The sequence below is a fragment of the Drosophila sulfurigaster genome, chromosome 2R (assembly GCF_023558435.1).
Source record: "Drosophila sulfurigaster albostrigata strain 15112-1811.04 chromosome 2R, ASM2355843v2, whole genome shotgun sequence".
NCBI classification, from domain to species: Eukaryota; Metazoa; Arthropoda; class Insecta; order Diptera; family Drosophilidae; genus Drosophila; species Drosophila sulfurigaster.
This window is the reverse complement of record NC_084882.1, coordinates 24,766,152-24,787,755: the sequence shown is the minus strand read 5'-3', so window position 1 is coordinate 24,787,755 and position 21,604 is coordinate 24,766,152. Positions and strand designations below refer to the sequence as shown.

The following is a 21,604-nucleotide window of genomic DNA, read 5'->3' as shown; positions in this document are numbered from 1 at the left end:
TTAAGGCTTCACAGAACACGTGAAATTATGAAGTTGAGAAATTAATTCAGCGGCAAGTCGAAAAGTTTGAACTTTCAATTATGTGGAAAGTGAGCAGCGAGCTGGCAACATGAAAATGAAAACTTCGATGCGAATGCGAATCCAAATGAAAATGAAAATTGGGAATGGGATGGAAGATGTTACAGCGATGCTCAACTTTCCAATTTATATGCTCGAGTGGTTGCCGTCAGCTACACTCGAGTAATCAATGATGGCATCCAACTTGAATGCCATTTCAAAACGAAATGTGAAAAATAATAGCAAATGATCCCAGGCATCAAGCATTCAGTTGCCAGTTGCCAGTTGCTCTTGGTTATCGATTGATGACGGATATCTAATTGTAAATACACACGTCTCGAGAGCGCCAAGGGCCAGGCAAAAGGATTCGCCAGCGCCTGGCCTGACTGATTTGCGACAGCAGCTCATTCAGCTGATGGAACGGCTGCCGAAGCTGGCGACGGAGATGGAGTCGAAGGCGGATGTGGATGTGGAGGCGGTGGCGGAACATGAACATCACATTCAAGTGCAGTGGCCATCGTTTCTGTCTCGCTCTGGTCACGGAAACGGACGACATGTGGAGCCAGTTACAAGCAGTGCCTCCCCACACATTGGATTTGACCTACATATGCATACTATACATATAACACCCAGTTGTTTATGTATGTGTGTGTGACGTTGTCCATTGCTTTTCTAATGGCTGCAACACTCGATCACCGCAGGGCAGCAACAGCAGCATCGATGGAAGGCGTCTATGGAGATTGAGAAGGAACAAAAGCTGGCACTTCCCCCTTATCCTTTGCTGGCTTGGCACTTTGTCCGCTTGTTAAGTTGATTTCTTGTGCTAAGCGGATGCTGCACGTGTGGCACGGGCCACGTTACTCACTCAGGCACTTGCTACATGCATTTCCGGTTTAATTGATTTTGCCGCAAAATGTGAAATGTGTCGAAAACGAGCTGCATGACAAGCTCGAATTGAGTTCCCTTTTGCTTAGAGCAGAGCAAAGCTGCCCCAATGGTGGTGCCACAAATAATGTACAAGCTGCAAGTGATTCAAGGGGGGGTGCAAAATTCAACTGATAGAGCAACCTTTGATTGCAGCTACTTCGTAAATAAATATTGGCCAAATCAAACACTGATTGAAAGGAGCAAAAGTGCCTTCATTTGCCACATAATGAAATGCATTGACTGCTGCAGTTGCAGTTAACTTTAAGGGTTTGCCAATTCACAAAATGTCAATTCAAAGCTGAATGTAAATGAAAACGAATTTTCATTCGCAGGAAATTAAATTTCTTAAACGATTTTAAAGTTTGTTGAAATTTGTAAATTTATTCATTACATAGTTATACTTATTATTGCGTTTTATTTGTATTATTCACAAAATACTTGTACATGCGTGTGTGTGTGTATAATTATGTGGACCAGTGTTTATAATATGTATGATATGAAAACTTAAGCATAAAAAGGCACAACATTTCCATGGAATGAATGTGACATCCGGAACCTTAAGATAATATTTTATGAATTGCATGGACTAACACACAATCTACAGAGACATACTCTCGCTAGCTAGACTTAAGCATGGACCTAAGGACTACCCTTAAAACCTAGTAAAATCATAGGTACTCATTATAACAGTATAGATTTAAACATAGTCTAGCCCTTCTTGAATTTCAGCAGCAGAATGGTGAATACCAGAAAGACAAGCACCCACGATGATATCGATATGAATCCATTGTACACTGTCGGATTGTCCATGCCCCAGCCGCGTTGCAGTATGGAACGCATCGATTCCGTTGGCTTGGTCAATGGCAGGAAGGCTGTGAAAAACTGCAGCAGCGGATACATGCCCTCGATGGGCCAAATGATGCCGCACAGCATCACAATGGGCAGGAACGAGCCCATGGCCACATAAGTTGCCGTTCTCTCTGTATCCACAGCACATGAGATGACAAAGCCGAAGCTCATGCCGCACAGACCATTGAGTATGCACAGTGCAACGACTAGCCAAACGTCACCCACCAATGTCAGCTCAAAGAAATAGAAGCTAACAAGCAGCACAAACACCGTTTGGCTCAGCATCACTGTGAACTGTGTGACCACCTGGGAGAGCAGTATCTCTGGTCCCGTGATGCCAGCAACCAGACAACGCTCCAACATGCCCTCGTTCCTTTCAATCAACATGGCACCCGAAGTCATGGCCACCGAAAGGAAGAAAATGATTGTGAGAATGACGCCGGGTGCTGCGAAGTCAGTGAAGTTGGGATTGCGATAGCCATAGATGGGTTGCTCTTGCTCAACGGGAATGCGTCCAAGTCGAGGATTCAAATCGCACTCCGAAAGCATATTCTCCACAAAAGTGAAGAACGTGTACTGCAGATCACGATAGAGCAGCGTTGATATTTGTTGATCTGTAAAGTTAATAAATTCTGAAAGTTAACTGTTTACTTTAAGGAAAGTTATTCACTACTTACTGGACCAGTCCATTCGCACATCCAAGTCTGATGCTTCGACCGTAGCATCATCCGCATAGCGACCATCCTCTACACGTTGAACTAGTGAGTCTGTATAATTTGACTGGATGACAAGAGCAGCCCAGGCACGTCCGCGACGCACCTCCTCATAGGCTTCTTCATCATCATTAACATAGTTCTGTGGATAGAAAAAAGTAAAATGAGTTAAATTAAATATAAGTAAAAAGAAATGTGATTTTGAATTAGCTTTAAAAAGTCATTGCAGTTGGTCTATGACACGATGAAGTTGTACTTAGTAAATTTACTCTACTATAGTCTGGTTTGTAGAAGGGCGTTGGATGACTTGGCGCCTTTTGTTGTTGCGCAATTAAAAGCGTTGAATTATTGAGCAACGCATGTCCTTTGGGCGCTTCCTTTTCGGGTCTATGCGAGTCTCTTTGTTACAGTCAACTGCTAGTGCTTTTGCTACTGCTACTGTTGGTACAGTTACAGTTACAGCCGTTGGTAACTGTTACAGCGTCTCGCTTCATTTCCTGTCGCATTGTTTGTTGCATGTTGTGCCTTGTCGAGCGGCACAATAAAAGTAACTCCGCGTAATTAATGTGCGTTCCTTGCGTCAAGCGATAAATTCCGCAAACAACAAACAGAGAAGGCAAACAGCAGCAGCATCAGCATGAGCAAATCCTTAAGGAAGCGCCTCAACACAATATGCATTGCCTACTTTTGTGCGTTGCGCCTTTTGCTGTGCCATTGTTTGCTGTTGTTGTTGTTGCTGTTGTTGTCAACAATATGTTTGTGTTATCTTTTACAATTTCATTGCGTTGATTTTTTCGTTGTTGTTGTTGTTTTTTTCATTTTTGTTTTCGTCGAGTCTCAGTACGTAATACGCAAAAATAAATAATGAAGTGTAAGCTGAGGGAAAACATGACCAGCCCGCATATCCTTGGGCCTAAGCTAGTCGTAGTAAGTGCTCATACATTGATTAAGTTCGCCAAGCCACAACTTTGGCCCTACAACTTTGGCCCAAAGTTTTCCCAGCCACTTATGTACATACAATATCAGACACACGATAGCACAACAACTGCTTGTACATGTATTGGCATTTGTATTTGGGCTAAGCTATAGCAATTTTGTGGCTAACAAGCTTGCGTATAAGCGTGTGCTGTGCGTGTGGAGATATTTAAACCGAAAGGGGATCTGAAACAACAGGCGTGAAATTTACGCAATTGCCGCATTAATGTTTAGACAAATGAAGTCATACACACTTCTGCCTTTGCGGCTACACACACAACACACACTATCGCACTCACATGTGAGTGTGGTTAAATGGTTCGACACGTCGATAAGCTCCATTAGATTTAATGGTTAATCGAATTTGTTAGCTAAAAACTTTGCTTACATAATTTCCACAAAATTTAAGCACCAAACCGAAAATCTAACCAAAAACTTGCAAGCTCATTTGTCTTGATAGAAACTTGCCGAAGTTAAACAGAAAACATATATATTTGCATAAATGCGAGATTAGAGAAAATATGTATCGAAGATATTGGTATTATCATGCCATTGACTGCAAAGCATAACATTGATAGACTTTCCATGTAGCATACTCATAATCCCCTTCGTAATAATAATAATAATTCAATCACATGGTCCATCCTATGGCACACACATTACTATAGTATAGTAGTATATAACTGAAGCAACAAGAGGCAATCAATTTAGCAGTTCTGACAACTTTTATGCTTTAGTTTAACCTTAAGTTCAACATTGTTTATGACAAACTTGAGCCACAAACTATGCGCAAATGAAGTCAACTTGGACTTGGTAAAGCAGGATAAGAATGGGATGAGATATAAAGGATAGGAACTGAGTCTGGGTTTGTAGCAAGTTGGAAGCTCTACGCAAATGAAGTGGAGACCAACATGGGGCAAAACTTTTCGCTACCTTGGTAATTTCCATTCTCTTTCTCTCACTCTCTCTCTCTCTCTCTCTCTTTATTTGCTTTTTTCCATCTCTTCTTTCTAACCACAAGTTTGGCTCATAAAGAAAACCACAACAACTGTGAAAAAACAAGCAAAAAAATGAGGCATTTACTTAAAAGTTAAAGCTTCTCGCTAATCAAGTGCAACAATAAACGCACTGCACTTAGCAGCAGTTCAAAGAAGTTTTCCTCGCTACCCCTTTCCAGCCGCTTCCTGTGGACATTCCCTAGAGCAACGGTGAGCAGTCAAAGCTGCCTAATGAGCAGTGTTGTCACGCCTAATGAACTTTTAATTAAAAGTAAAAACAACAACAGCAACACTCACAGAGTGGTGGTAAGTCTGCCCGCAATATGTTTTCAATTTTGGGCATAAATTAAAAGCCAAAAGTGCCAGGGGAAGCAGAAGATTTCTATTCCCATCCCCATGGCTATCTCTACGGTTATATTCGTAAAAGGGTCGCCAAACAAAGACCAATTTTTTGTGTATTCTTTTTTTACACTTAGATAAGGGACCGATAGCAGAATGCCTTTGATCTAGACAAAACCACAAAGCAAAGAGCCTTTAAGTAAAAAAAAAATATATATATATGTATATCTAAAATGTATATACATAAATAGGAATATAATTCGTTGTGCATTTTGCAGCTTTTCTTTTTATGTATTTTTTTGGTTCTGTTGCCTGCGGTGCGAGAGAACAGTGAACATGCAGGAGCTGTTCTTGTTGCTTTAGTTGCTTTTGGCAGCTATTGAAATGCTGTCAATACACGAAGCGGTTGAAGCGGCCACAAAATAACAACAACAACAAAACAACCAAAATAACAGCAGCAGCAGCAACAGAAATTCAAATTTCAGCAACTGCCAACATCGCCGCTAGCTGATGGCACAGTTCCTGCAGAGTAACAGGCGGAGGAGGAGGTGGGCAAAGATACGGGGGCGTGTGTTGGTCTTGTGGTGAAGGTGCAGAGCAGGACATGGGGTTTGTTAGGGCTGCTGGCCACGTGCTGATGGCTCCTTGATATGCTGTTCATTGAGCAAAATTAACTTTTGCCTCACCCCCGCAATTGCAAGGTTGAGGCTACACAATGAAAAGGCCCCACAACCAAAAATAAAAAAAAGGAGCAGCAAATTTTTAAGGACTAAAATCAGATGCGTTGCAAAGATACGCGAACTGCGTGTTTAGCACTCTCTTAAAAGGTACCTACACTATTCCATTTAAAATGTAACAGTAGAATATATATGTATGTTAAAAAATATTTTGTAAAATTTCTTGATGAACTTCATTCAAATTATTTATGAATTTTATATTTACTTAAGAGTATTAAGTATTCGCATCATTGTCAAGATTCACTTCTTGTTTATATAATGCTTGGTTGTTGGTATTATTCTTTTTTGTTATCTTAGTTAGAATTTACACAAATTAAGAGTGATAAGGAGGTCTTGGTGGATGACCGAGGCGCTTTTCAATTTTTGAAGCCAAACTTTTTCCTCGGGCTGCCCTTCGCAAATTGCCAGTTGAGGCGTGTGGATTGTTGCTGGCAGCTTTATTGCTACTGTTACTGTTATTGTATTGTTTTAACAGCAACAACAAAAAAACTTTATAAAAATAATAATAAAATAAATGAGCGACCAAATTTGTAGAAGCTACCCAAAAAGGTCATGCGCTAAGAGTTATTCAAGGGAATTTGCTTAATTTTTATGTTATAAGGCAGCCAAATTTGAACTTGATTGATTTGCTTCGCCAATAGGTTTTTAACTTTTAGTTGGATTCATTCAAGGAAGCACATTCGATTAACGTAGTCAAAAAGAATCAAACTGTAATGTATTCTATTTCTCGTTATAAATGAGATGAGAAAATATTAATAAACGAACTGACTCAAAACACTATCATAATAAACTATTTATCAATTATTTGTGGAAAACAAATTAGATTGTTGCTCGGACAGTTTTTACTGTTATTAGAATGCCTAATGCAATATGAATGAAATTATTGGCCGAAAGCTAAACAGAAACTTGAATGAGAGTGCAAGAGAATGGAGATGGAGCACTTGTGCTCAAATTAGGCAACAAGAGGCTTTGTTTTTGAAGCGTAATTTGCAATAAATTGCCACAAGGGGGCTGTGCTCTTGGTATTGGGCGGCTTTCAACTACTATTTTTGCCCCACAGGCAAGTAAATTTATTGATGATCTCGACCGGGCCGAACTGCCCAACTGCCATACACGCTGTTGTTGCTGTTGCTGTTACCAAAGATAAGCAGCTGTAATTTGTGTGCGCCAACACCAATGGCAAAAGCAACAGCAATAAGAACAATAACAACACCAGCAGCAGCAGCAGCAAAAGACGTTGCCAACTTCGAAGAGAGTGTTCTGTTGATTTAGGAGTGCAAAGGAGCTGGTTCAAGGCGAGGGTAATGCCAGGCATTGTGTGCAGTAGATTGAAGAGCATGCACACGTTGGGTGACCAGCTTTACTGTCCACACAAATTGAAATAAATTACACGAATAGCCAGCAGGGTCGAAACATCGTCTCTGTGTCCTTCAATAAGCAACAGCAACAGCAGCAGCAACATGAGGCAAAATCACCATGAGTGGTTATTGTAGTTCTCTCTCTCTCTCTCTCTCGCTCAGCACATTTTAAGCAAAAGCCAAATGATACAGTGTTGCTGCTTCTATACTTGTATCCCTTGCAGCAACTCCCTCTCGTCTCTTTAGCAAGGTAATTTGCATTGCATACTCACCACAACCATGCTCTTGTTCTTGACCAGCATATCGAGATAACGGCAGCTGAGCATGGTCTGATTGCATCCGGCGTTCACTGGACAGAATTGTTGCATAATCATTTCCTCGGACATCTCGTGATTCGCCACGGCCAATTTGAGGCCAGTCGGATCATGTCCAATCGCATAACAGAACAGTAATATTTGCACCACAGGCAGACCCACAATGAACAGCATTACACTAGAGGGCAAGAGCGAAAAGTAGTCGGGTTAGTTGGCTGATTCGAATAGCCAGTTAGTTAGTTGTCTCTTCTTTACTCACCCCACATTCCGCGTCATCCAGAGAAAGTTTTTCCAGATGAGCGCATGCAAATGATGCGACTGCATCACATGCAGATTATACCAAAAGGATGTGGGTATCTCCTGTACCGGTGGCAACGGTGGTGCCGCTGGTGCTGTCGTGGTTATCGGATCTCGGGCTGCCGATGACATCGATATATTATCACCGAACTCGCCGGAGATTTCGGCCGCATGCTGCTCGTCAGACATGTCCAGGGCCGGATTCGAAATGGCCGGAACTGTGACCTGTTCGACAATCTCCTGGGCAATCGATGAGCGTCGACGTTTTCCCATATTCTGCATGACTGAGAGCTTCAAGAACACATCCTCCAGCGAATCGGCGTTGTACTGTTGTCGCAAATACTCGGGTGACTCCTCGGCAAGCATTTTGCCGCCACGCAGCAATCCAATCTGCAAGGACAATGCATTGAATTCAATTGAATTTGAAGGGAAAAGTGTCGTCAAGTCATTTCAACTTTTGACTTTGTCTAGTTGTTGTCCCTCTTCGACTATTCATGCATTTGCTTTGGGTGCAAACTTTGTTTTTTATACACTTCTTGCTGTTGTCGTTGAAAACTTTTATTGACTGTCCACTGGTCACTTGACCACGCCCACCCGTCCAAAGCGTACGTCCTCGGCCCACGGCCCAAGCTGCAGCCCAGCTAATCCCCTTGGCCGTTTGTCGAAACGTGCGGAAATTAACTTAATTGATTTCTGTGCCGCACATGACCAGGCATACTGAACAACGCATTAGGCAAGTTCAGGACATTGAATACGGCTGCCTTCACGCTGCCCTGCAAAACTTTACCGCCTTCACCAAAAACTTGACTGACTGGGATGTCTTCACAGTCAAAGCAAACTCTGCTTGTTCATCAATTCCAACACCCTCGATGGCTTCATTAGGCATGCACATGAGTGCCTTCACCTATTGCTCCCTCTTTGCCGCAGCCTTACGACTGCATGTGGCAGCTCTATGCTAACTATGCCTCACACAAAACACACTAACACACACACATTCTTGTTAGTTACAAAAGTTTTGCTGCTTGATTTGATTTTGTCTTCAGTCTTCAGTTTGGCCCGGAAATCGGTTGTTTCCTCGGGCTTGTCTACTGGCTTTGCCTTTTGTATTTCGTAATTCGTCTATGGAGCAGCCAATTAGCCACCTAATTGAATGCTCAAGTTAGACTAAGCTACTAACTTCCCCAGCCACTCATCATTTTTGTCCACTCAATTGCAGTTTTATAGTCCACTTTTGCAAATTGCACATGCTTTAAATAAATTGCTACACCCTGCAGTAGATTTCAATACAATTTTGTTATTCTGGTGACAAGTAAAATAAATAGATTTGACAATAACTTTAGAAGCAAAAAAAAACTGTAAATAAAATCTCATATCTGAGAATTTTCTACTTTGAATTTACAAAAACTGCAGAAAAACCATTCAAGAATTGAAGTGCACGCAATAGGAAATTGAAAAATGATATATGGATATGTGGGTGCAACGCCCATAAAATACTTTTTTCATTTTTACAAAGGTTCTGCTCTTGCCTACTTTATTTCATGCAAATAACAAGCATTGAACTCTGAACACGCATGATAAATATTTGTAATGGAATATTTTAAGGCGACTGTTGTTTAAGTGAGCTAAAGCTAAGATTTTTTATTGCATGTAGTTAAATTTCGTAGTAGTTAAAGTCTGATCAGTTTTTTGCTTTCTTTATTAATAATAAATTAACCGAAGACTCACTTCGTTGAAGCTCTTATATCAATTTAATCATTTGTTGTGTTTGCTGTGCTCAAGTATCTTTTTGTGTATCTTTAATACCCATTAGTTTGTTTCAATTTAAGCACTTCCTGGCTGTCTAATAGAAACATGTTCACACCAGATAAAGATACAGTCAGAGGAGGGTGGATGCAACGCCCATAAAATACTTTTTTCATTTTTACAAAGGTTCTGCTCTTGCCTACTTTATTTCATGCAAATAACAAGCATTGAACTCTGAACACGCATGATAAATATTTGTAATGGAATATTTTAAGGCGACTGTTGTTTAAGTGAGCTAAAGCTAAGATTTTTTATTGCATGTAGTTAAATTTCGTAGTAGTTAAAGTCTGATCAGTTTTTTGCTTTCTTTATTAATAATAAATTAACCGAAGACTCACTTCGTTGAAGCTCTTATATCAATTTAATCATTTGTTGTGTTTGCTGTGCTCAAGTATCTTTTTGTGTATCTTTAATACCCATTAGTTTGTTTCAATTTAAGCACTTTCTGGCTGTCTAATAGAAACATGTTCACACCCAGATAAAGATACAGTCAGAGGACCCACATCAAAGGTTGACTAGACATTATGACACAACATCAACGCCTGCAATTGCGTCATTATTAGCCTGGTAGTCGACTCCTCTTACAGCTTACCCCGCTCTCTCCCTTCTTCGCTCACTCAATTGCCTGCGTGCAACTGAAACACTAAAACGGTAAACTGGGGGTCAGGCAACCCAAATGGCAACAGAGCCATTTACTTTGCTCTTTGTCCCCGCTGTGTCGCACTCTCGCAGTGTTGTGTTTCAGCTTTTCTTTTTTTTTTTTTGCTCTGTGCTTTGTTTTTTTGACAGACATTGCTCCCCAAATTTAATGTCAGCTCTGCATGGCTCATGGGAAATTGTTGGCGGGCACAAAAACGAGGGTATAGCACACGCTGAAATCGCGTATACGCCGTGTAGCCACACTCTGTTGGGAACTTGGAAGTCGCTTTTGGTTTTACCCAGTTGGATGTGCAGCACTTTCTGCTCTAATAAATGAAATCAGGGAGCGTAACATTATTTGATGGATATATTGTTACGACTACTTTTCGCCCACTTTCCCCTCTCTCTCTATCCCGTCCCGTATCTAACCATCAGCCCCTCCAGCGACAGCGACACTCTGTGCTGATTTTGGTGCGGCTTCTGTTTCTGTTTCGACTTTTTTCTCTGTCTTGTGTCCTTAATAGTTTATGCTGTCTTTTCTTTGCTGCATTTCCTTTTCGCCGCGTAATTTTCCGCATGTTGCTTTTTAATAGGAAAAAAACCAAAAAAAAATTCTGACGAGTGCTACGTGCAAGAGTAGATGGGGAGGCAAGGCCAAAAATGCTAACGGACAGTTGAATAATTGCTGATGCTGAGAAATTATAAATAAAGTGAAACCTGTCCACTACTTCCAGCAATTCACTTGCCTCTTAAATTCAACAATAAGCAGAAACATAAAGCCGAAGTTAAGTAGCGACTGACAGATAACTGCAAAAGTCAAGTTTTAAAATATTGCGTAAATTCAATATTAACATTTTAAATTATCTTTTAAACTATGCATTGAATTTTAATTTAAATGTCAAAAACACTTTTCGAATTCCCGAATAAAATTATTATTATTATTATTATTATTATTATTGAAGAGATTGAAGCTATGCTTAAAAAAATATTTAAAATTTTAATGATGATTCAAATGATGTTGCAAAAACAAAAATTGATATATTCTTAATAATAATTGTAAGCATTATACAATAAAAAATTAAAATCAAAGCAGTATTTAGCTTATCAAAATTATAAAATTGATGTGCAATTTAAATTTATCATCCATACATTTTACGAGCAGTCATTAATAAGTTATTTATTATATCGCATAATCTCGGCAAGTGCCAGCAGCAATATTTCGTATTATGTTTAAATCGCTGGCAATTTTCGAATTTAGTTTACCTTAGAAATTATTGCACAAATGCGATTGCGATTGAGAGTAGAGTCGGATGCAATTTGTGATGGTTAAATAAATTGTTAAAATTGTGTAGAACAACAGCTTGGAGCGGCAAAGATGGGCGACAACGAGCTAAATTGAATTGCTCGAGAAGCGTGGAACAAGTGCCAGTTAGGTGTCAATCGAAATATCGCACTCAATCAACACGAACTTCAGCTCGGACTAGTTAAATATACATATGTATGTGTCTGTGTGTTTGTATGTGGCTCTTGTGCTGGCGGCACGCAATTCTGTTGAGTCAACAGAATAAAAAGACACAAAAAAAAAAAAAAAAGAAGAAAGCAAAGGAAAAACAGCTATAACGAAAAAAACCAAAAAGTGAGCAATGTCCACTAGGCTGTTGTTGGCCAAGTAGCAAAACGTACGAAAACTGAAGTCCAAGTGACGTGCAGAATTGGCGAAAAATATATCTGTCTGGACTAGGCAACTGGACTAAGCAGAGAACTCAACTCCTGTGAGTATTAGAGAACCTGCGGCAAAACAAAAACGTGGCACGAAAAAGTGACAAAGCTGAAAAAGCAATTTGCTGCCGGTCATAATACAAGTAGTCAACTCAACCGGAGTTTGTTCAACTGTTTGTTGCTCTCCTAGTGTGTGTGTGTGAGGGGGAAGACAATACAACACGTGTTCAATATGAGCAATTAAACACTGTCACCAAAGTTGCAAAGCAGACAAAAGTCAGTTGGTGTAACCGCTCGTTGTCCTTTTCTCTGTCTTTTTTCAGACCATAAATTTAGTATAACAATTGGCATTAAATTCACATTTCAATGGCTGCCGCGTCGCTGTTAGATTAACTGAACCTTAAAGCCACAGCCCATTGTTTTATAGACTGGGGATTGTTCAGGTTACCAGCACGTTTCGCGTTTCGCAACTCACACTCACACTCTCACACTCGCAGTCTCCCTTTCTATTGCCGGCAGTGATTTTGTTTATTGGCCATAACTCTTTACCGCAATGACACTGCGAGGGTGTCGTTGTCCTGACAGCCGTTGGCAGGAGCATCATGTAAGTCTCTCACCCTTAGGCAGCCTCTTTGTCATCCCCCTCGGAATAAGTCAAACGAACTCAGCAAGCACACTTTGCTCGAAGAGCTGAAGTAAGCTGCTTTACGAAAATTCAATAATATTTTTTTGGAATGCAATTTCCCAAAAAGAAATCCATATCTTAAAGCATAAATAATTCGCAATAAAAAAAGTTGTATTTTAAGCCATTTATGGGGACAAAAAATCATCTCAACAGTCAGCAGAGTGGATAAGCTAAAGCAAAGATTGTCCAACAGCCCCGCTGGACACATTTAGGTTTTGATAAGGACCTAAGCAAATCCCGGTTTCGCAATGTTATAAATCGTTTGCCTATCAATCATTTTGATTTGATAGTAGGGTATTCGGTGGTCGTTCTGTTTGCCTACTCGAGGGGAACTCCTGCTACCTCTTTAATGCTTTCTTTTCTGCATCAATCTTTTTATCTTTCATTGTTGTTGCTGCCACCGACTCGTTTTCTCCCAACTTCCGTTTCGGACCTGACCAGCATAAGTGCGTGTCGGTGTGTAGGGATTTGTTTGTTTTACGTGTGCGTGTGAGTGCGAAAGTGTTTATGTATATGTACGTGCAAGTGTATTCGTGTATGTGTGTGCATATCCTGTGCGTGTCGCATGGGTATCTGTCGGTCTATCTATCTATATATCTGTCTATCTAAGTGTCCATTGTGACGGGCATTTGCTTTGTGCGCTTTGTCACGCTTTATTTCTGTATTTTCCATGCTTCTTTTTTTTCGTTTTTCTTTTTGTTTTTGTTGTGTTTTTCTGTTTTTCATATTTCTGCTGCTCTCACAGTTCATTGTCTGACCCACACATTTGGGGTAGGGGCAGCAAATGACCAAACCCCCAACTCCTCTTGCACATACAGTTGTTCGCTCTCTTTCGCTCCTATGGTGATTATTACGCCTCGCATTGCCAACATAAATAAATCTGGAGTAAATTTTGCAATGTGTCTCGCTCGGAAATGCCTCGTAAATCGTGCCATGGCCATGGGTCAACAGAGACAGACAGATGAACAGATGAACAAGCAGAGTCAGTAATATTATAGTTTTTTTTCCAAGGAAGAGAGAGGACACAGATTTGTTGCAGCTCGCGCAGGATACAAATTTGCCATGCCATCTCCCCCTACTCTTCAGAAGGAAGCACTTAGCGCCGCGTGTTGACAGCGTACACTTGAGCTTGAGCTGATAAGCGCCGTTGCGCCGCAGAGACTTATGGTCGACTCCCTCGACAGCTGAGCTTTCACCTTTCACCGTTTGAGAAGGAGAAGCGCATAATATTGCTCATACGCCGCATATTACAAATAGACGTGCAAGCCGTGACTATAAATCAAGCGGGCAAACAATGCGTGGGCGCCAAAAAGCCATTGACACTTGTGTTCCCTGCCACACACAATTTCCCCCTCCGTTCGTTTCACAAGCAAATTATGTGAGAACTTACCATATGCGCCTGGGCACATTCATCGATGTAATGCGTTGTGATTATCACAGTTGTGTGACCATTTTTCGTGATTTCCACCAGATGATCCCAAATGCTGCAAAAGGCATAAAGAGTTAATCAGCGCACATTAATTTCGTAATGCTCATGAACTGCTAAAAAGCTTCAGCTTTAAGTTGAAAGCTTTAACTAATGCTCTTTGTTCGTTTTTGGAATTCTATACGCACCTCTGACGCAGCACCGGATCCACGCCCACCGTCGGCTCATCCAATATGAGAAGCTCGGGCTCGTGTAGCAGTGCCACGGCCAGGCTCATTCTGCGCTGTTGGCCGCCGCTCAAATTCTTGACGAACTTCGAGCCATTTGGCAAATTGAGCAATTTGAGTAGGAATTCGGTGCGATCCTCGATGTCGCCGCGCGACATTTCAGCAATCAGGCCAAAGTAGATTAAAGTTTCGCGCATTGTGAACTCGCCATAAAGTGCTATCTCCTGCAAATAGAATTATGTTAGAGAACTGGGAATGCAAATTGAAATTTCAACTGAGAGCATATTATTTCGCTTTGCTCGAAATTAAAACTTTTATTTAAAACTTTATGTTTTTCTCATGTTTTCTTCATTTTTGTTCTTTATTTCAGTTTTTTTCGGCCATCAGGCACTGTTTGCTTTTAACATTTTATTGCATTTATTTAATTTAGTTACGAGCAGCAATGCCAACTGTGGCAGAACAATAAAAACCACATGAAAAATTCAACCAGCTGCCGTTGAGCCTTTGAGAGAGAAGAGACGACAACTCACCTGTGGCATGTAGCCAATTCGCGGACCTGGCACACCGGAACCACGTGACCCCGGCCGTCCGCCAAGCACCCAAATCTCGCCCGAATTGAGACGCCGTCGTCCAACGATGCAGCTGAGCAGCGTGGTCTTGCCACAGCCCGAGGCACCAAGGAGACCGTAACTGCAGCACAGAGAAGAGAGGAAAGGAGAGCGGTAAGTTGGTTGAACTTAAGACCAAGGCTTATATAATAAAATGCATATAGATAAGGCCACATATACACAGACAGACAGTCATGTGAGAACTCCACAGGAGCGGTTCAGTCCAAGAATTGGGCCAAACATATTCAAATTTTACCTTATTCATTTCTAAAGTTATATTGCTAATTAAAGTTTGTTTAGGGTTGTGAATTCACTGCTGAATTTAATTTAAAATTCCATGTGAGCATGCACTTGCTTTCACTTTAAGAGCTCCCGTAGCTTATTTAAATAATTAAGCATGGCAATGAAATTGTATGTGAGATATATTCGCAGTAATTACTTATGAATGTTCTTGCTATGTGCAAGTCCTTAGGCAAAAGGCATCTCATTGAGATGCTCTTAAAGCGCATTTGGTAATTGCCAGATTGCCAGGCAGTGGCCAGTGGATGCACTTGATGCCACAGCCGGCCAAAGCTGCGGCACTGCAACTGTGCAACTTGAGTCGCATATAAAGCGAAGCGTTCTGTGGCAAGCCAGACATTCGGACAGGCTGCCAGGGCATGCCACTGCATAGCAGGGAGTCAGGCAGCCAGGCAGACAAATATTTTAAGCACTTGCATGCAACACACACATGCATAGGCACATGGAAGGGTTATATAGGGAAGCTCTATGAAAAGCATCAGGTGAAAAATCAACAGTGAATAGTTTCGGAAAAATATTCAGGTGCAAAAAAGTTTCATTGCAGCGAAGCGATGCACACTTCTCGCATCGCATCGCAGCATGTCCTTGCCGTTGTCCTGCCAGCTATGTGCGCCGCTTATCTCACGTATGTGTGTGAGTTGAGGAGCTGTTGCAAAATATATTTAGGGAATGTTTAGCACAGCTTAGCGCGCTGCAATCCACAAGCCCCTCACTTACAGCCAAGCCCCACTTCAACTATCTAACCCAGCGCCCATCTCCTCCCACTTGGATCCTCTCGAACAGTCCAACGCCTTCATTTCACTATATGCGCATCGCGCAAGTTTAGAAAATTGTTTGCTCTGCAGTTGGGATTGGGTACACGATGGTATGTGTTTGGATGTGTGTGTGCTAGGGATGTGCATGTGTGTGCTTAGCCATGAATAACATGCAGGTCAAAGTGACTCCGCAGTGTGCACATGAAAAAGCCACACTTGAATAAGCCAAACTGAGCGCCAAAGGGATAAATAAGAGCGCAACTCTTTCGCTGGCCAGCTTCAGGCTAAAAACCGAAAACAAGAACAACAGCAGCAACAGTAAGAGCAGCAGCAGCAACGTTAACACGAACAACAACATCAGGTAAAACAATAAGCACAGATATGATTAAAGTGTGAAAATTTAAGAGCTAAGAGAAGTGCGTAAATAAAGTTGGAAAAACACTTTTTGCTGGCATAAAGAGTTTTGCAACTCTCAAGCAAATGGCTTGAAATTTGAGTAGGGATGAAAATCTAGCAGTTTCTTTGTGATAACTAGTAGCGAGTTGATAATTGGGGCTATAGAAATAGAAGGGAATATTATAGCGTGAGGCAAATTAATAAAATGCAGTGCTACGAAATGAATGTAATGGGAGAAGCCATTAATAGAAAGTTTATAAAAACAAAACTGTTTTCAGAGTCTCAAATTAATATTTAAAAAAGTTCAATGCTCTTCAATTTGACAATATTTTGTTTCCAATTAAATTAACATAATTGTTGTGATTAATAAACGAGATGAGAATAAAGAGATTAGAAGATACGAAGAGTTTATTATAGAGAGGCTTGCGTAATTTAAATGCAATGCTTTGTTATAAAAATAATAATCTTTATTTTATCTTAATATATTTTCTTTTCAATATTTAATAATATTTTTAAATTTTTTCTCTAACATTAAATTTACACAATTGTTGGGTTTTTATTTCTAATTAAGATAAGAGTGTAGATATTAGGAAATTGATAGAGTTAATCACAAACAATTTTATTCAAATACAGTGCTTTTATATAAGAATAAAAAAGTATATGGATTAGAATAATCTAAATTTAATAGTTACAATTTTTCAATATTTAATAATTTTTCAATTACATTTGCTCTCTTATTAAATTTCCATAATTGTTCGCATTGAAAAACTTATCTTTATTTCCGTGTTCCTGTGCTAAATTGTGTTACCTGCTGGCTTACAACATTAGACATGCAACCTCATATTGCCACACACAGTTTTTGTATAAATTTACTTTGTGAAAAGAAAAACAAATGCATGAATGGCACTGCAGCAAAAAAAAGCACATTGTGAAGTCACAAATTACCCACAATTTGGTTCGGGGCCTGTGCATAATTTAACCCAAACGCTGTCGCCCTTTTGCCGCTAACGAACGGTAAACAACAAACAATGTAACATCAAATGGCGAACGAGCGACCAAGTTGATTTTTTCATCCATTAACCTTTTTTGTGCTAAGCTTGATGCATTCTTTGAGCACTTGGCCAACTTATTTTTGCCGCAGTGATTGATGATGTTGTACAGCTGAATTAGTTTGTGGCATGCCACCATCCGTTGCCTCAATGTTGCAGCTGCAGTCAAAGTTGCAACTGAAATGTCCACTAATTAAATGTGATTTACTGTGCGACATTTGTCATTAAGTGTGCATCCATCGGATTTTCAATTATTCTTTTCTTCAGCTTATCTCTTTCGTGGTTTACTCCATTCTCTGTCTGTCTGTTAGTCAGAGGTCAAAAGTGTCAGAGAATAATTAAATTTAATTTTTGCTTATTTTTCTGCCATTTTTCATCGACTGCAACATGCGCCCAGGAAAAAGAAAATACAACAACTTTGCAAGTGAATTCAACAAATTGATGTTGTTGTTGCTTCTCGCAGTGTTTTGCTGCCTGTTGTTGATGTTGTTTGTTATTGCTAAGCAGCAGCACATCGCAGGCAATTACAGGCGCGGTAATGCGTATTTAATTAACAAGCTTACTTTGTAGTTTTCCATGGAAAATTAAGAGCATTCCTGGCAATAACGACCAGCTCGAAGTCTGAATGACTTACTGACTCCCCAAGTAGTTAGTTGTCTAATTAAACGATAAACTTTTGTTATAGACAAGAGCTCGAGTCCCGTCAGTGCCGTCAGACGCTCAAGCTCACACAACTCACACAGCTAGCAACTCATTGCTCACTCAGCATCCATTACGAGTCGTCAAGTGTTCCAGAGAAGTGACTCAAGAATGCAAAAGTCAAAGTGCTGGGGATTAAAGTTTAGCATACTGAATGCTTGAGGCTAAGCTGAGTTCTGCACATTGTTGCATAAGTCAATAAGTAAATGACAGAAATATTGCATGATTTATGATACAAATGTGCATTCAATATTTTTGCAGTCAGGCAGCAGATGTTGTTTTATACGACCTCATGACTTGTCCGTCAAAACAATTGCTCCACATGGCGCAGTCTTCATATTTTTTCAATTAGACACAGAACAGCGCACGCATTACGCATACGCAATGTGAGCACAGAGGACAATGAAACACATAAAACTCAGCTGGCAACGTTACTCCCACTACGTATGCTAATAATTAAATTCTGACCCACACAAAAGCAAAACAAAGCATAATAGAGACAGAGAGAAGAGAGCGAGAGAAAAGTTATGAAGTATGACTGGCAGTGCAGTTATAGTTAAAGTTCTACTTACAGTTGTAGTACGTGCCGGACCATATAATATACACACAACACTTTTGACCCAACTTGAGCCATAACAATGACTAGGATTTTGGTTTTTCACACAGCAGAGCAGACTAAGCAGGCTGGCCAAACAGTTGCCATAGCATCAGCAAGCAGCATCTGTCTGATTTCATTTTGCAGCTTTTACTTATAAATTATTTAAACAATTTCATCTGAGGCAAAAAAAATGCTCACTTATCATTCGTAAGTTTTGGTGTATTGTTGTTGGTCTGCAGTCAGCGTATTTCACTTGCGGTCAGTTGGACTGCAAAACGAAGCGTTATCTCTCTCTGTAGTGTTGAATACTGAATGCTCTTTATTAATCGTCTATATATAATCAAGCTTACACAAAAGTCCTTTAAATGATAAAGAGCCAAACTATATCTAGCCAAAAGCAGACTCTATCCGTTTATTATAAAGTTCTAATCTCTGGCAGAGAGTATAACCAGTCATATACTCATTCAAAACATACATAACAAATATGTTCATTTCACTGACAGTTTGTATATTTGTTCGTGGATCTGTCCAACTCTCATTCTGTCTGTTTGTTTTTCTAACTGTCGTTCTGTCGTTCCGGAGGATATCAGTATCAGTGGCATGCAAAGTGCATGTGTATCGTTATTTGCCATAATTTAAACAATTTTGTTGGCACACACACGTTCAGTGCAGTTCAGTACAGTTCAGGCTGCTTTTGTTCCGCTCAAGAGTTCAGTTGTGCATTGTTTTGACAGTGCACTGTAATATTTAAATGCTTGTCTTGCTTTTGTGTCAGACTGTATGGCCTTTAATTAAGTTTGCGTAATGCCACTTTCCCCCCAATGTTTTTGCCAGCTAAAAAATTCACAAACACAACAAACAAAAAAATTGAGAATTGAGTTTGGGCGAAAATTTTTAAAAACACCGGCCTTCTGTCTGTCTAGCGCGTCGACTGCAATTACTACGTTTATTAAACTTTTGGGTCAATATTTGAGTTCAGTTGCGGGATGTGAATAAAAATCAAGCAAAAGAAAAAAAAAAGCAAATGTAATTTTCAATGGTGAATTTTTCTATTTGCTTCGTTAACCGCACATACAAAAATCTATTCTGCGACTGAATGTTTGGAAAACTTTGTTTGCTTCGACTCCCTGTGTATTATGCTAAACTTTCGACTAGAGTATACTTTTCGTTTTTATTTTTGTCAAATGCAGTGTGCAAAAGCCAAAACCAATTACAAAATCTACAGCCTCAGCAAGGGAACAAACGCAACGAATCGAAACGAAACGAAACTGGGCTAAATTGGGGGCGTGGGTGCAAAGTTAGCTGGCAAACAATTGCAATTTATTAAGCTAAGGACCCTGGCCGAAGCTACTGAAGCAACGCAAGCCAAGCGCAAACAATGTCCATGTCCAATGCACCCCAGCGTCTGTCTGATGTCTTCTGGCATAATTAAAACAAAGTTCAATGCGCCAATGCAGACAGCGGGCGAAAATACTCGAGAAGACAACTATCGTCATTGCGCTTAGAGATGAACACATCGCAGATATCGACAAGTGCGTAAATGTTTCGGTATCCAATTATGACAAGTGTTTCTAAGACGCTTTAACGAATGAGGATAGAAAAGCAAACTTTTGAAGTGACGATAAGTATTATTGGTTTTCTAATATATTTATAAAATATATTTTTTGTATTAATTCTACTCAATCACGTTCAATGCTTGATAGAACCGTGCTCATCTCTAATAAGCACATTGCTCATTCGCCCCGTTGTCCAAATTTATTATGCACTGCAACGTTCGCAACGTGTAATTATGTTGCAATAAGTTGGCCATGGTCAATATGCTGGCCGGACACGGAACACGTTAATGCGCGTGTTACAAATATGTGAGTTGGCACTTTAATAGAGTGTGCACAGAATGGAAGTACGATTGATAGGGAAAGGGGGGAGGGATCAGTGATGGCGCTAGACAATGGAAGCACTGATTAGTTCAGAATTTACTGCTGATTAAGATGCTTTTTAAAAGAAGTTGCCAAGCTCAGCTGGCCAAATGAACTTTAGTTCAACTTTGTGTTCGGCATCTGTTTGTTTGTGTTTGTTTCTGTTTCCGCCAGTCTTCTTGTTGTTGTTGTCGTTGTCACAAACTTTTCGTTGAATTGGCAGTTTATGAGAAATTCAAGGACAGCATTAATTTCAAGTATACCAAAGCAAACATACACACTCACACTCACACTATTGCATGCGCATTCACTTGAAAGTTTGGACACGCGAATTGTAAATAAATACATAGCCAGTTAGTATATGTATTATTGAAGCCGTAGTCGAAGCATGTACACGATGAAAAGTCAGCAGTTAAAATGTGCAAACAAATCAAAAAATTGTTGAAATGGCGAGTTTTTCCACTCTTAGCGCAGCTTAACCTACCACAGAGTGACGATGGCTTTTAACCCCCGCCTCGTCGTCTATTTGTTTATTGATGCCGCAGTCTTTAAAGTCAAACACAAATGCAATGAGTAATTTATAAATTTAAAAATGTTGCACAGTTTGAATATTTAATAACCAAAAGAAATACTAGCGTTAAAAAAAGCATTTGTTTTTTATGTACTTTGTGACATATAAAGCGATACACACGATTAAATTGAACTATTATAAAAAAACGGTTTGTATAATTTGTGCATATGTTAAATTCAATAAATTTGCATTTTATGACTGCTATATACCCTGTAGATAATTGCAAACTAATTTAACCTTAGATTGTTGCCTGATTATCGATATTCTACCCTTCGAGCATTGGGATATTTATAATGGATAATAATAACTGTTGTGTGTAATATTTTCAAGCTTATTAGCATTCTGGCAGTTCATGTACGTATTAAAATACATATTTGTAAATGCTTATTCATAGGCACAACCCACTTAATTACAAGTTTTTGATACGGTTTCATGCGAATCGCGATTGAATCTCTCTCTGCTGTGTGTTTGGCCGTGGCCGAGTCAATGCAAATATTTTGTCATTGAATGTAAATATAATGCAAAATGTTATTTAAACAATACAAAAAAGTAAAATCACAGTGTATGTTGCCATTGTTTTGACTTGTTTACAGGCCAAATGAAATCACGACAATCAGCTGAGATGCAATTTGCATTGCACTCGCATAGC

General features: G+C 39.9%; 1 protein-coding gene across 3 annotated transcripts in view; it reads right to left on the bottom strand.

Annotated features, from left to right (window-relative positions):
- Nucleotides 1–1,345: 1,345 nt before the first annotated feature.
- LOC133836329 (ABC transporter G family member 20) overlaps nt 1,346–21,604 on the bottom strand; it is a 46,106-nt gene continuing 25,847 nt past the window's right edge. For all 3 annotated transcript variants that reach the window (XM_062266749.1, XM_062266750.1, XM_062266752.1), the window contains 7 exons: nt 14,594–14,753; nt 14,025–14,287; nt 13,801–13,894; nt 7,527–7,954; nt 7,226–7,445; nt 2,511–2,688; nt 1,346–2,447 (listed from right to left, as the gene is read on the bottom strand). In XM_062266749.1, the coding sequence (XP_062122733.1) occupies nt 1,693–2,447; nt 2,511–2,688; nt 7,226–7,445; nt 7,527–7,954; nt 13,801–13,894; nt 14,025–14,287; nt 14,594–14,753 (2,098 nt within the window). In that variant the 3' untranslated portion in view covers nt 1,346–1,692. The remainder of the gene's footprint in view (nt 2,448–2,510; nt 2,689–7,225; nt 7,446–7,526; nt 7,955–13,800; nt 13,895–14,024; nt 14,288–14,593; nt 14,754–21,604) is intronic.